Source organism: Aplysia californica, unplaced genomic scaffold, assembly GCF_000002075.1.
Source record: "Aplysia californica isolate F4 #8 unplaced genomic scaffold, AplCal3.0 scaffold00055, whole genome shotgun sequence".
NCBI classification, from domain to species: Eukaryota; Metazoa; Mollusca; class Gastropoda; order Aplysiida; family Aplysiidae; genus Aplysia; species Aplysia californica.
This window is the reverse complement of record NW_004797325.1, coordinates 1355499-1371148: the sequence shown is the minus strand read 5'-3', so window position 1 is coordinate 1371148 and position 15650 is coordinate 1355499. Positions and strand designations below refer to the sequence as shown.

General features: G+C 40.4%; 3 protein-coding genes across 3 annotated transcripts in view; 2 read left to right on the top strand and 1 right to left on the bottom strand.

Moving 5' to 3' along the window:
* Positions 1 to 6735: 6735 nt before the first annotated feature.
* On the top strand, positions 6736 to 7752 carry LOC101850632 (piggyBac transposable element-derived protein 4-like). Its single transcript, XM_005092961.1, has one exon. It carries the CDS (start codon positions 6736 to 6738, stop codon positions 7750 to 7752), a length of 1017 nt encoding a protein of 338 aa, XP_005093018.1.
* A 3960-nt stretch (positions 7753 to 11712) lies between these two features.
* On the top strand, positions 11713 to 12824 carry LOC101850400 (piggyBac transposable element-derived protein 4-like). The gene has a single exon (XM_035968381.1). It carries the CDS (start codon positions 11925 to 11927, stop codon positions 12558 to 12560), a length of 636 nt encoding a protein of 211 aa, XP_035824274.1. The 5' UTR covers positions 11713 to 11924; the 3' UTR covers positions 12561 to 12824.
* A 961-nt stretch (positions 12825 to 13785) lies between these two features.
* The window catches only part of LOC101864597 (serine/threonine-protein kinase TNNI3K), a 33418-nt gene continuing 31553 nt past the window's right edge, over positions 13786 to 15650 (bottom strand). Inside the window, exon 22 of the mRNA XM_013079537.2 lies at positions 13786 to 14329. Coding sequence (XP_012934991.1) covers positions 14205 to 14329 — 125 coding nt within the window. The 3' untranslated portion in view covers positions 13786 to 14204. The remainder of the gene's footprint in view (positions 14330 to 15650) is intronic.

Sequence of the window (15650 nt, the reverse complement as noted above, 5' to 3'; positions counted from 1 at the left end):
CCCACCCATAACATCCAGACATCAAAATGTCGTCAAAGCTTTCATGATTTTTCAAAGTAGTTTGATGAGCAAAAGGCTGATACTAGTAATACCCCTTTCAACCCAGAACCTCTTTTTTTTTTTTTTAAATTGGACATGCTAGTGTTTTGAACCTGAGTCATCAGCTGTGCACCCCAAAATGAGAGCCACTCAACTAATAGAGTACATGTACCTGTAGTAAGGTGAGTGAAAAACCACAGCAAACGTATGTAGGCCTATATCACAGACAAAAAAAAAAGGGCAGCCATTTATTACTTGTCATGTCAAGCAACACGCATTTCACACCATTCACGTATACCAATAGCAACAAATGGCTGTCAATGAAAGCAAGCTGCCATAGCCACTTGGGGTCAGTTTTCTACAGTAGGCTATATCTCATCAAAGTCAAAACCTACTCAACAAAAAAGGATGTAAGAAGGTTTATTTCTGTCATGAAAGTTCCGGTAGAAATGACACTAAGTGACTAACACTAACAACAACATGTAAAATGCACACTGCAGCCAACCCAACACAACAGGATAGGAGTGGGTGATTAGCGGGTGCTCTTGTGTGGTATCCTCTTTTTTTTCTGTCAAACATTTCTTTGCATCAATTCTTTACTGTCAATCAGTCAAAATTCAAAAAAATAGCAATATTATAATTAATAATGATTTGCCAGACTGCTAGTGTTAGCTACCTCCAATTGGGCAGCAGCGTGCTTGGGGATTTGGGAGGGGAGTGACAGACTCCGTCCTCCCTAGAGAAAGATCTAGGTTAGAGGTTTCATAGGAAAGGAGGGAGGGAGGGGGTGTCTGTTTTGTTTGTTTTAGTAGAGGTTTTTCCGCACTCGCAAGTGCATAAAGTCATATGAGCGCCAGAAGATTAGAGGTGTTAAAAGAGAGAAACAAACATTTAAAAAAGAAGGAAGGGAGATAAGGACGATAGATGTTCGATAGGAAAGAAGAAGCAAACCACACCAGAGCACCCGCCAACCACCCACGGGGGGTGTCTGTGGAAGGTGTGGTGTGTGATGGTGGAGTGAAGGGAGGGGGAAGCTCATACTCCATGAAAGGGGTGGGACATAAGGAGGAAGAAAAAAAGATAGAAGATAGGGTAGAGGCAAGAAGAAAGGATGAAGGAGGGATGAACGCATCCTCTCCCAGAACCCCAATTTTTTTTTTGGCATGATTTGGATCTACATCAAGATATATGTACTCGGTGAATGGTCTTGTCAAATTCTCCTTAAAAAAAATAAAAATATATATAATAATTACATGTGTGTCACGACGCAATGAAATCAGGCGCTTGTCAAATTTTGGGCATGTGGAGTTAATGGTACATTGTGTATCATCTTAAAGCTTGTTCACTTGTCTTGCATTCGATGAAAAAAAATTAAAATCAAAATACCTATCGATCTTGAATAAAAGTGGAGATTTCTGCGATGGAAAAAGGCAGGCTCACCTGGTTTCTGAAGTAAAATTATCGAGAAAATGGCTGCCAAAGTTTTGTTAATGTTATAGCTTGAGAGTCCTTGGGACATGAAGATTTACATTTTTTGTGCCTTTAATCAATGTTTTTCCTTTGTGGAAGGATTACTTTTCGTCGAAACAGATGCCGATGCCAACCCACAAAAACATGCACAATAATAATGATTATTGTACTTAAAAACCTCCTTGAGAAGGAATTGTATGTAAAAAAAAAAAGATCTTTGGTATTCAGATTTCTTAGCACCATTCACAGCAGGGTTTTTACAGCTTTCTCAGATTAAGGTGATCCACACAAGCAAAGACGATGGGTAACTGCACGTGAAATCTGTCCCCAGCAAGTCAGACGACGATGGGCAAATAGGGAGTAAACAAGGAACAAACACACGCATGTTGCCACCTGGGGCATGAAATAAATCTGCTTGTGGGATTATGTTTCTTAACATTAACACTCTCAATGTCAGCGAAAGGATGGTAAAAACTGCTCCGCAAAGTTAGAAGGAAAAAGCTTTCAGTAAAAGCTGTCGTAAATTTGTTTCAAACATTGCGTGAGGGTGAATCCGAACCTAATTGTATTGATTGTGACTTGGATGGGAACGATGCCATTGGCAGAGATGAGTCTTCAAGTGAGTCAGCTCTTGACGAACCGTGTCTGTCAAGTTCAACTTGTCACTCAAGTAGAAGGGCGTTTCCATCACCAAGTAAAGGGAAGGGGCTTGGTAAAAGAAAAGTAGGTGCTGAGACTACTGAGAGAAGAGAGAGATAAAGATCTCCCTTTAGGCCTAGTACTAGTACTGGTGATGGAAGAGACGCAAGAGGGAATAACTGGAGACAAGTGTTTGAAGGGGCTATGATGAATAGTTTTTGTTTGTTTTGTTTAAGTAAGAGTTTTACGGCGCTCGCAACTGCATAAGGTCATATGAGCGCGCGAAACACAAGTTGATCTCACTCATTACAGCTCACTGCACGGCTTGGCTCGAGTCAACGATCAGATTTTAAATAGTTAAAATTTGAGGTAAAAAACAATCTAAAAATGGTAATCGGCTTTAAAATCAAAATATACTTATTTATAATTTTCCCATAAAGGCCAATGGCCTTTATAAAATCAAGGATTCAGTAGGAATCAACGACGGAAAAAATATCTTGCAATTTTTTGCATCTATAATATTTCCTTCGGATCTCTCCGAAGTCTAGACATTCTGTTGAAATGTGTCTCATGGTAAAATCTGTTTCTCATCCGACCCAAAATGGCTTCTTTTCTCCCTGAAGGAGTTATCGGTGTGTCAGCGATGTGTGTCCGATGCGCAATCGAGTAAAAATGACTTCGTCTCTTCGGGAGAGGCCCGAAGGTTTTCGCGGACCCAGTTTGGGCTTGTTGTGTAATTTATTGTTTTCCGTTTTTTTCCAATGAGTCTTCCACAGACTGGAGGTGTAGTTTTTGACTTTATTTTTTAAAGTCAGTCTGTTTGTTTGTTTTAGTAAGAGTTTTACGCCGCGACTTCCCGCCTGAGCTGAAAACAAACAGGCTGACTTTCAGAGAAATGCGATCGTACATGCAGGATACGAAGTACTTGTGTGTAATATTTCAGGACAAAAAGGCAAAGAAACCGCGTGTCTCGGTATCTAGCGAGGCAAACGTATGTGCAGCAGAGGTGAAAGGAGTGGACAAGCTGGTATCAAGATTACAATAAAAACATGAATGGCTGCAACAAATTGGACCAGATGGGTCAGACCTATAACACCTTCAATAGAAGAACAAGAAAGCGATGGAACAAAATTTTTCTGTGGATCTTTGAGATCACACAGATCATTAATGCATTCATCCTTTTAACAAAATCACAGCCTGAAGGTGCCAAGGAGCTTCCATTGCTCGAGTTCAAAAGGAGGCTCATTGATGAGCTGAGCAACTTTGCGACAAAACATCTGGCTGAGATACAAGTGAACAATGAGAACAGAGGTCAGGCCAGAAAACCCCTTGAACAGGGTCTGCAACAGTTCGCATGTCATTGTGAAGTCAAAATGTGACCCGCAAATGCAGAGTGTGCAGCCCACGCGAAAAGTGGGGGAGGACTTCATTCTTTTGTAATGGGTGTGACAGCCAGCCATTTCTACACACAATTGTCTTTGGCAGTTTCACTCGTCAATGAAAGAATGTGAAAGTGTTTGTGAACCTTTGAAATGAACTGTACACAGTGTAAAATTTTTTATTGTTCTTATTCAGTGGTGTGGTGTATATGTGAGGCAGCGTGGTGAAATCAGGCTCTCGTCAAAATAATCTAAGTGAAGAAACTTGCATTTTTCCGCAGGTTTGTAAATTTTTATCAAATTTTTGTTTTTTGGCACAACACCTTTCATGCCCATTAAAGAACTTATTTCTGTGTGGATTTTTCTGAAAAGCTTTGATTAAAGGCATAAAAAAATGTAAATCTTCAGTTACCACGGACTCTTAAGCGAAGGAAATAACTAATCTTTGGCGGCCATTTTCTCACTAATTTTACCTCTGAAAACATGTGACCCCCACCTCCTTCTTTTGCAAATATCTCGACTTGTATTCAAGATAAACGGATATTTTTTGCATCCAAATAAAGACAAGTGAACAAGCTTTAAGATGATACCAATAACTTTACATGCCCAAAAATTGACGAGAGCCTGATTCCAGCACGCTGTCTCACATATGATTTTTCCCCCTGTATTTGACTGACGAACTCTCACAACCAAAATGTAAAGCAAACGAAGAAGAACAGGGGGAAAAAACCATGACTAACCTGAGAAAATTGGAAGAACCAGACATCAAGAAAGCAGTCGAGGATGACTTTACCAAGGATTACTATAAACAGTCTCTTGAGATCAAGGACATAGAAGACAAATGGCAAATATTTAAAAAATCCCTGTCAGAAATACTGAAAAACAGTTGTGGCACCAAACGAATAGGTGGAAACAAAGGCAGAACAACATGCTGGTGGAATGACGAAACCAAAGAAGCAATTAAAATGAAAAAGAAGAAATTCAAGAAATGACAGAAGTCAAAGACCGAAGAAGACTATATTGAATACAGGAAAGTGAGAAGAGAGACCAAAAAAATCATCAAAACTGCTAAAGATAATGCATGAAAAATATATGGCGAGAAACTGACCAAAACCTGCAAGGAAAGTCCAAGAGAATTTTATAAAAGTGTGAAGAGCATGCAACCCGACATGCATTATAAACGACAAAGAGCGAAATGCCATTCTTGGCAAACATGCAATTAAGAAAAGATGGGAAAATTACTTCCAAGAACTACTCAACCCAGACGCTTGCCACGGACAACAAGAGTTTCAACCATCATATGGAGATCAAACAGAACCACCAATACTTCCCAGTGAAATAGAAAAGGCACTCAAGACCAGTCCCAAGAGCAAAGCCCCAGGACAAGATGACATCACAGCGGAAGCCATAAGAGCTTGCGGAAACACCGGTATAATGTGGCTGAGGCGAATTTTCAACAGAGCCTGGGAGCAAAGAAAATGCCCAGAAGACTGGCAGAAAGCCATAGTGGTACCTTTATGGAAGAAAAGGGCAACAAACGCGACTGCACAACATATAGAGGCATCTCACTGTTAAGCCACTCAGGAAAAATATATGCAAAGATACTAGAGCAGCGCATAAGACCTATTGTGGAGAGAAATCTGAGCAAAGCTCAGTTTGGATTCCGAAAGGAAAGAGGATGCTGTGTTCGCATTAAGACAGATATGCGAGAAAACAATCGAACACAACAAAGAATCCAACATCGTCTTTATAGACCAGGAGGAGGATTTTGACAGAGTAAACCATGCAAAACTCTGGAAGACACTCGAAAAGTATGGCGTCAGAGGACAAATGTTAGATAATGTCAGAGCTCTATATATAGGTAGTGTAAACATGGCCTTGCGGGCACTCACGGCCTTCCAACCGTGTGGTATCGGTGAAATCGGGGTAATTCCGATCACTGTTTCTTTGCTCTTTCGCTATAAAACACTAAATGCCGTACACCTTGTAAAAGTTCTGCTTTTCCTCGTTACAATGGTGTAAGTTGTTTATATGTTCGATTATAAGGAGCTGGAGAATCACAGACGAAAGCGAAGCCCCTCGCGGTCGGAATGCGTAGTCGGCCGGTTAAAAAATTGACATGCGTGCATTCAAATGCTTCGCAGAACAAGGGATGATTAAATACCGTCTTTTCATTGGCAGAGAACTGTAGAGCTTTAAACGGGCTTTCTTGTGGTATATATTTGGCCTTTGGCGTTTAAATAGAAAGCTTTTAAAAATACTGTCAAAATGTTTAACTCTTTCTTCACGTATCGCCGCACCCTGCGCCAAGGCGACCAAAAATTTCTACTTTTTCCCCGCACTGTGCGCCACGATGGGTTGTTTCGTATAACCCAACTTCTCAATACCGCTTTTTAAGTAAAACTATAAGATCTGTTTCTATTTTCTTCAAGAAGAGTTCCCACTTCCTTTTGACGCTATTTGCAGTCAAATCTGTTCATTTTTTGCGAAATTCAAAGCAGTATTCTTCACCGACTTCACACTAGAGTTTGTTTACCTTGTTGTCATCAAAAACAAGCAGTGCAGTGATTTAAGATGAATCCAGACTCATTATAACCTAGTACTTCTAGAGGCCGATTTTCGGCCGATCAAGCTAGAAACCTTATCCAGAGATGGATTGCAGACGACTCGGACTCGAGTGAAACCAGTGTCAGTCATTGTGATTTGAATCTGAGTAGTGATGAAGAAGAGCAATCAATGTTAGATCTAGATCGTGGTGCTGATGAGGGCAGATCAGCAAGTGACTGTGAGGTGGAACCAGCTCCAAAGAGACAGTGCAAAGGGAAAGGAAAGGGCAAGTCTAGTACTAGGCCTAGATCTAGGTCTACTCAGTCTTCTGCAACTAATGCTAGATCTACTCTTTCTGATCCTCCTGCTACTGCTAGGGACAATGGTGGGTGGAGTCATATTGAGCATGGAGGAACAGCAAACACCATACGTTTTCTTCCGATAAAGGTTCCAGGTGTGTTGCCAGAATCTGGCTTGGATGAGAATTCAAGTGCCCTGGACTGTCTGTCTCTTCTGTTAGACAGTGAGGTAAAACAAGTGATTGTGACTTTCATCAATGACTATGCTAAAAAGAGAATAGCAGAGAAAAGTGGCAACTTTAGTCCAAGGTCGTTTTTTTGCACGTTGAAAGAAAATAACTGTCGAGGAGTTCGACAAATTTATGGCAGTGCTAATCCTGATAGGTTTAGATCGCCGTCCCGCCATCTCTGACTACTGGTCCATGTCACCCGAGTTCTACACAGCATGGTACCATAGTATGTTTCCCCGACAAAGGTTCCAGGACATATATCATTCCATGCTGCAAGCTGGTGATAAAGATGCGGAAGGGAAGGATAAGATCGAGCCGTTCATGGATTTACTTCTTGGCAAATTTCGTGGGGCTTTTTATCCGTTCCAAGAATTGTCCATTGACGAGATGGTTATTGGTTTCAAGGGTCGATGGCAATTCAAACAATTCAAAGCAAGCAAACCCAGCAAGTATCACATCAAGACGTTTGGTCTTTGTGATTCATCAACTGGGTATGTGATGAATATACTGACATATTTCGGCGCCAATACGTCGTATGACCCTGAAGCAGATGCAGACAGTGGAGCAGCTGTGAGGATCTTTGACACGCTCCTCACCTGTGTTGACAGAGGTCACAAGATCTATGCTGACCGTTATTACACAACGAGGGCTCTTGTTGACCATCTGCTAAAAAAAAAGCACCACTACACCAGCACGCTTATGCTGAACAGAAAATCTTTTCCACCTCAGCTGAAAAACCTGAGTCTGCAACATCGACAACTGCGCTGGTTTCTCCATGAGAATTCAGATGTCCTGTGTGCGGCTTTTCGGGACAAAAAAGCCAAAAAACCAGTTGTTCTCGTTTCCACTGACGCACAGGTGGATACAACACAAGTCAAAGATGTTGACAAGCCGACGGTCATCCATGACTACAACAGTCACATGAATGGCTGTGACCTTCTTGACCAGAAGGTCACATATTACCTCGTCTTCTCCCGCAAATCAGTGAAGTGGTGGAAGAAGCTGTTCTTTTGGATGATGGAGATAACTCAGGTCAATGCCTTCATTCTCTACACCCTCACAAGAACAGACGCGCAGAAGAAGATCGGGTTGAAAAAGTTCAAACTGATGCTCAGTCGGCAACAACAACGATGGCAAAGACAACAATGACCAGGCTAGAGCTCCAGGCAGACAACCGGAGAACAATCCAATGGAGCGCATTCAAGGTACTCGTCACATCATCTCCTACGTGAAGCGTGACAGAGACTGTGCGGTGTGCTCTAAGGGTGGAGCAAGAAAAAGAACTCACTTTGTCTGCCTTGGATGCAGTGGTGCACCCCATTTGCACCCCAAGGACTGTTTCCAAGCCTACCACAATGTTTAATTTGGCAATGAGACAGAACAGGATTGTGTATAGTATGTAAAGATGTGAATATCTTCAGTGTGACATTTTTTGTGTTGTTTTTTTCTCGATATTGTGGCGTAACTGTCGTGTAGATAAATGTGAATATTTCAAAAACTACAGGAGCTATTGTGATGAAACTTTCCTGGTTTATTGCTACGTGGATTACCAACAGCTTCAGCTCATCTTCATGGATATTGACCAATTGAATTATGATACCTGATTTGGTGAGTAGAAAAACATTTTGTGTGAATTTTTTTTTCTTAGTTTTTTTTCTGTCTTTCTGTGTAATTCAACACACACAGTGTACAAAAATCAACACAAACCACACAGATATACATTCTACATTCAATTTCCTCTATTTTGATATATAGTTTATTATGTCTAAAGCGTTTAGTAACTTCAGTATATTGAAATTTATATCATATGTATGTAAAAAAAAAATGTGCTGCCCACCAGAGCTGCGTCACACTGAGATCTGGCCCGCGTATTCATATTCAAAGAGTTAAACATCACTTTTTACACAAAATATGTAAAATACCGGCTTGAAAAAAGTACAAATTAAAAGATCAGTTCATTTCCTATTAGAATAAAGTAATCAGCTAGGAATTATTTTTCATCAATCCTTCCGTGAGACTCGGAAAGCATATGACCCTGCACGTGAGGTAAACAACAGTATAGAGCTGACTCGCTCGCCGCGGGGGCTGGTGTGGCGCCGGCCCGGGTCAACGCTAGGTGTTTTTGTCGAAATAATGACAAATCATCGTGTTTGAGGCGATAAAATACTGATTTGTAGCCTACTGATCTCACAATCTTGAAATAAAATTAGGCTCCATATATTTGTTATAGTGATTGTACTCTGTTAATGGGGAGATGTTTAGTGCACTTGGTACTCTTTTACTGTCTGTCAAACATGGGGTTGCAGCCAGTGACTGACTTTAACAAATTTGATCAAATTTTAAACAACTACCATTTTCTTAAAAATTGACTGAGAGGTTAAAGAATGGTACCAAAATGCTCAGTGGATATAGGCCTTTCAAGTGGAACAGATACATTTGGCATACAGCTACTTTGAACATTTAGTTTCTGGTATCTACTATACCAACAGCAGAAGCTCAGTAAGAACGAAGGAAGGCAATACAGACTGGTTCAAAGTAAGATCTGGAGTACGACAGGGATGCGTTCCATCTCCCCTCCAGTTTATAATATATATGGACATCATTTGGAGGAATTACTTCATAGGGAATTGTGTGCGAGACGGACAAAGTTGCAAAATTACAGCTTAACCTATTATACGCGCAGATACCATCTTTTCTGAGTATCTGCACCAATGTTATGTCATTCATGTTCCAAAAGTTCGACAGTTTTTGTTGTGCTTTTTATTTTATATCGATTTTTTATCATTCACCCTTGTAAACATTTTTTTACAATTTAGCATTGCCGACTTCAGCGCTTCTAATGAAATAACAAGACAAGTTACAATGTCCGTTGTTTTTTGGGTCTCAAGAGCAGAAATGCGTGCTTTGAGCGCATTAAAGGATGATTACCATAAATACAAGGATACACCTAAAACTGTACGTTGAAAAGTACCAAAAATCAAGTCAGCCCAGACAGAGCGGCGACAGGGAGCTGACCCTCGTGACCCCCACGTGTTAAGGCGCTCGGCTGGGAACCCCCCCGCTACAACTAAAATTACACTGCCGGTGTGCCGTGGAAGAAATTTCTATGGATGCAGGCAGCGATGAAGAAGAAGAAGAATCAGATAGTAGCCCTAGTTTATCAGACCAGGAGCCTTCTGATCAAGAAGATAGCGTTGCTGTTGATGAGGTACCTATTATCGCTGATCGAGGCTGAGGTAGACATACAACTAGAGGAGCCAGAGGTGTACAGAGAGCTGAGAGAGGTTCTTGTAGTAGAGGTAGAGCTCGGCGTGATGAGAGGTGGGCGTGGCACTGCCAATACCGTTAGAGATGTGGATGGCTGGAAAGAAATAACTAGAAATCTTGACAATGTGCCTGCATTCACAAGACACAAGTCAAATACTGTATGTATGTATGTATGTATGTATGTAGTATAGGGTTTTACGGCGCTCGCAACTGCTAAGGTCATATGAGCGCGCAAAACACAAGTTGTTTACTTTCGCAAAAGTTCACTCCACGACAGGTCAACTAATTGACTTTAAAATGCTAAAATGTAAAAATATTAAAATTTAGTGTAAATATATTTGTGATTTAAAACAAATCTTTTAAGTAGCAATAAAAATTTTAAATAGTACGTTTTCATTTTTCATTTTACAACTTGCCATAAAGGCCAATGGCCTTTATAAAATTCAAAATTCTGCTGGGAACAACGACGGAAAAAATATCCTGCAATTTTTTGCATCTATAATATTTCCTTCGGATCTCTCCAAAGTCTAGACATTCTGTTAAAATGTGTCTAATGGTAAAATCCGTGTCGCATCCGACACAGAATGGCTTCTCATCTCCCTATAGGAGGTATTTGTGGGTCAGGGCCGTGTGTCCGATGCGCAATCGAGTAAAAATGACTTTGTCTCTTCTGGAGAGGTCCGAGGGATTTCGCTGTTCTAGTTTGGGTCTTATTTCATATAGTTTATTATTTTTCTGGTTTTCCCAGTGGCTCTCCCACAGACTGGAGGTGTACTTTTTGACTTTATTTCTAAAGTCAGTCTGTGGGAGAGTGTTTGTCGTTGATCCCAGCAGAAGGGATGTAGCTTTCTTCGCCAGTTCGTCTACCTGCTCGTTTCCTCGGATGCCCACATGGCTGGGTATCCATGCGAACATGATGTTTTTTCCTGTTTCGGATAGTGTATGAATTTTCTGTTGTAGCCTAACTATTTTTGGGTGTAAGAGTGTGTAGTTTGTGAGTGAGGTGATGCAAGTCAGAGAGTCAGAAAGGATAAGGAAAGATTTGTTGGGAGAATTTTCTACAGAGTCCAGTGCCATGTCAATGGCAGTGGCCTCCGCAGTGAAAATTGAGGCTTCAGGATGGAGTCTCCTCTGGTGTGTATTGTAAATACTGCACCAAGTAGTCCGACAGATGTATTCGTTTTTTTCAAATACCTTCATTGATGATGCCATGTTCTTGGATTGGGCAAATGAAACGAACAGATACGCTGAACAAGTACGTGCTGTGAAACCAGGCTATTATCACCTCAAAGTCTGGAAACCAGCTACAGCCTCAGACATAAAAACCATTGTTGCCCTGATGTTTGAGATGGGTCTGGTAGACAAGTCAGATGTGAAATGCTACTGGTAGACAAACCCAATAATTGAGGCCCCATTTTTCTCAAAGGTAAGTAGGCCTATATCTACCCATATCTAGTTTGTACACCTAGATTTAATTTTTACTTTGATTTACATTTATAACTCTTTTCTAACTTTCTAGCCTATAATAATAAAAGATTAGATCTGGTTCTACTCATTCAGTAAATTGCTTGTAAAATGCTGTAATAGGATCCAGAAGTCTCACATTGACATTCCGTAATACTGTATATAAAGTGATAACATGACATAGGCTACCCCTTATAAACATACAAATGTTAGACTCTATTTATTATTGCTTTTTATTATAACTGATGTTTTGTTTTTCAGAAATACAAAAATTGGTAAGTGTAACATTTTCTATAACTGTGACTGATCACATTGTTAATTTTTTTTTTCATCAACAGACAATGGCCCGCAACCGCTTCCTTTCCCTTTTGGCATTCTTCCACCTTGTCGATAATGAAAGACAACCCTCACGAGGTCACCCAGACCATGGCAAACTAAACAAAATTCGCCACTTTTTTGACCACCTCAACAAACGCTTTGCTGATCTCTATTATCCAGAACAACAACTGGCCGTGGATGAGAGTATGATGCCATTTCGTGGTTGCATTGACTTCCGTCCCTATCTTCCATCCAAACCAATTCGCTAGGGAATGAAACTCTACTTCTGCTGTGAATCGTTGTCTGGTTATGTCCTCAAAATAAAATTCTATTCAGGGGCGAACACAACTGGACCAGAGCGAGGACACGAAGAACAGATTGTGCGTGACGTGATTGAACAATACCAGGATGTTGGTCATACTGTATATATGGACTCTTATTTTTCTACTCATCAACTCTTTTCCGACCTTCTGTCACTGCAGACAACAGCCTGTGGGACTGTAAGGCAGGACAGGAGAGGGCTCCCCAAACACATAACAAAGAAAGAACTGAGGCTACAGAAAGGTGATGTGGTTGAGCGTGATAAAGAAGATATTGTTGCTGTCAGGTACCAAGACAAAAGGGACATTATGCTCTTGTCCACCATTCATGATGGCAGGGTAGTGGACACTGGTAGAAGGGACAAAAGGACAGATGAACCCATCCACAAGCCTAATATTGTACACCAGTACAACAGATTTATGAAAGGCGTTGACCTTATCGATATGTATCTGTCATTTTATAGCTTCAATAGCAAAACTCTCAAAAGGTGGAAACGTGCGACCACACATCTGATCCACCTCGCCTGTATTCAGGCACACATCCTCTACAGAAAGTCAACGACATCGGACTCTCCCTTCAGCTTATGAGACTTTACGATGCACCTCGTTAGCGGTCTCCTTGCTGATGAGGCTTAAAAACAAACACAGCCCCCACCGCTGACTACAATCGAGCGTCTCAGTCACAAGAGCAATCTCCACTTCCCAGAACGTATTCCCACTACAGAAAAGAAGCTCTGGCCAACCTGACAATGTGTCTGTTGCAGCAGCAAGAAGGACAGTGGACGGAACAAAGAAACCAGATATCAACGCAAAGCCTGCAAAGTTACTCTCTGTATTGAGCCTTGTTTTGAATTCTATCATACAAATCAGGATTTGCGCGTCAGATTCGATGCTACTACCAAGCCGAATAGGCTAGGACCTTGTCCAAAAGTGAATTTTTTTTTCTTCATAGTTGTAATTCTTTTTTCTTTAGTGTTGTAATTTGTAATTCTGTGTTGTAATATGTTGGTGTGCATTATTCATTCCTGCTAGGAAATATGCGAGGCAATCTTCAGTGTCTTTCATCTCATCATTGGCATATATTTTTCTCTTCCATGGACATGGAATACAGTGATATTTATCTGGATTTACCTGGACTTACATGCCTTCTCTGAACCTTGGAGTATATAAAGTTGCCTGCTGCATCAATTGGTGAGTGAAAATCAAGTTTGAAGTCATTATATTGATGTCTTTTCTGATCTTGTTTCTGTATTTTCTTTGTTGTGCAAACAACATAACTGATTACACCTAAATGAACAAAACATTTTTTTGGTCAAAAACAGAGTGTGATAATATAGAGGAACATGTTTAGAACACGTAGATGACGTGTCAAGCCTATAGCTTTAAAAGGAGCTGAGTTATTCATATTTTAGTAACACATATGGCAAGTAGTTAGTTAGTGGGCGGCGGCTGCGGTCCTGGGGAAGAGAAAGCCAAGTGTAGGGACGGTCCCGTAGGTGTTAAATGGACATAGAAGGTGCTGAGCCAAAAAAAGGAAATTCAATAAAAAATTGCCCAATAGCCAGAAAAATGCCGTTTTCCTGGATTAGATCATATTGATGAGCGCCTGACTTCACCACGCTGCCTCACATATGTACATGCCTGCTCTGGCGAGTACACATTTTTATTGATGACGTTGATTATTTTTCAAACTTCACTTGCTGTTGTCAAAACTTTATTCTCTCTTGCTAGATTATATTTTTTTGTGTGGATTACAGTTTTTCTGCACCTTGGATGATGATAATTTAAACAGGAACCTTTTATCTTTCATTACCCCCCCCAAATGTAGCATGTATGCTATCTGCATTACGAGTCCTGTTTTTCATCATGTTTTGTTCCATCTTTAGCCTCTCTCTATGCAAAAACAGTCTATTCCTCAACTAATTCGCATTTGCATTTGGTTTCCTCATTCAATTCCCTTCAAGCTGGTAACTCAGCATGTGCATGGAATAGAACTGAAAAAACCCCTCCCCAACTTGTGCGCGAGGAGAATGTTACAGAAACTTATTTGGGCGATTGTTAAAAGATACTGACAATAATCTATCCACAAACAGCAGGACTATGTGCAGACAGCAGTGCTACCTGGCACTCAAAGCACACAGCAGAGGTTTTAAATGATAAATTATGGCATCCATAAAATCAAACACTAGGAAGACCTGGATTCTTGTCTGGGGTGTAGTTGTGTTCTTGCTGTCAACTGTCAGGTTCTGCCTGCTGTCGGGGTGGAGAGAGGGGCGGGCTGTCGGAGGAGGCAGCTTGTGGTGGCAGAGGCAGAGGCATGGAGATGCGTAGAGTGGACATGGGGTCAGACACGTAGCCTGCGGGGAGAATTGGGAGAAATCGAAATAATAATAATGGTAAATAGCATTTATGCTGTGCATTTCCATTTTCTCCAAGAAATGCTCAGGGTACATTACGTTCAAAGAGAAGTTGAATTTTAAAATTGATAGACAGGTGTGTACGTAGAACATAATATGTATGTATGTACATATGAATTTTAAAAAAATTTCAAGGAGAAAATTAGTCACACAATAGCCTGACAATCATAAACTGAAAAAAAGAAAAGAAAAACCATTGTGACTGAAGAGTCAGACCGAAATCTACGAAATGAGGAGGTGAAAAGTGAAATTGAAAGTAACATAAATTGAACGTACAGATAAAATACAAGTCAGTGACATCCACATTTGATAATTATTTGAAAATATTGATTAATTAATACATGGACAGAACAATATGTGAGATGTGCTGACAAAATGAGTTACTTCTTGACATCCACAAGTGGAGATATTAGCCGAAAATCGACATCAGAATCAAATTTTCAGATTTCCTATCAATGCCATATTCTTTAAGTATTACTAGTCTTTTATTACTTTTTACTTGTAAGTTGTAAAAACTTCACCTATAACCGTGATGTATCTATTTCCGTAAGGCTTGAATCCGAGAAGTAACTCATTTTGTCAGCACACTTCACATATGTTATGTATATCCAAACATTGAAACAGAAATAATAGAGAAGACAAAGTACACAAGAAATCTCCACAAAAGACTCAGTTATAGGTCAGTGAAACTATGCCTGCTCTGAATTTATTTTGTTTTAAAGAAAGAGAAGTTCATGGGCTTTATTAATTTGTACAGTGCAGGTAGTATGTAGTTTGATATAAATATAACTAATGTCCCTTTCACACAGTAACATTGTTAAACAGGCAGGACATCAGGTATTAATTTTCATTTCTTACACCACTGAGGCTGGTCAGTGGAGAGCCATAAGAACTTCCCAAACAAGGCAGGTTTAAGAATGCCCTGCAGGTATTTGAACCATGGTTAAATTGTATGAAATGGCATCAACGCAACTCCTAAACCACTGTAACGTTATATAAAGGACAAGTCAAGAGTCTTGAAATCTCCCCACATCACCCCAGATCAAAACTGTCCTGTTGATGATTTAAGCGAGGGAGTCTCTCCTGTACTGTAGATTCAAATTACAAGAGCAAGGCTCCTGGAAGGCATAGTGAGAGAGATAAAAAATAGAGGTGTTTCAAGAAAGTAGCAAACACAAAAAAGAAAAAGGGGAGAAAAAGACGACAGATGTTTGATAGGAAAGAAGAAGCAGACCACACCAGAGTACCCGCCAACCACCCA

Bases quoted from the DNA above. Each gene is read 5' to 3' on its own strand.
- LOC101850632 (XM_005092961.1), top strand. From the start codon at position 6,736: ATGGCAGTGCTAATCCTGATAGGTTTAGATCGCCGTCCCGCCATCTCT.
- LOC101850400 (XM_035968381.1), top strand. From the start codon at position 11,925: ATGAAACTCTACTTCTGCTGTGAATCGTTGTCTGGTTATGTCCTCAAA.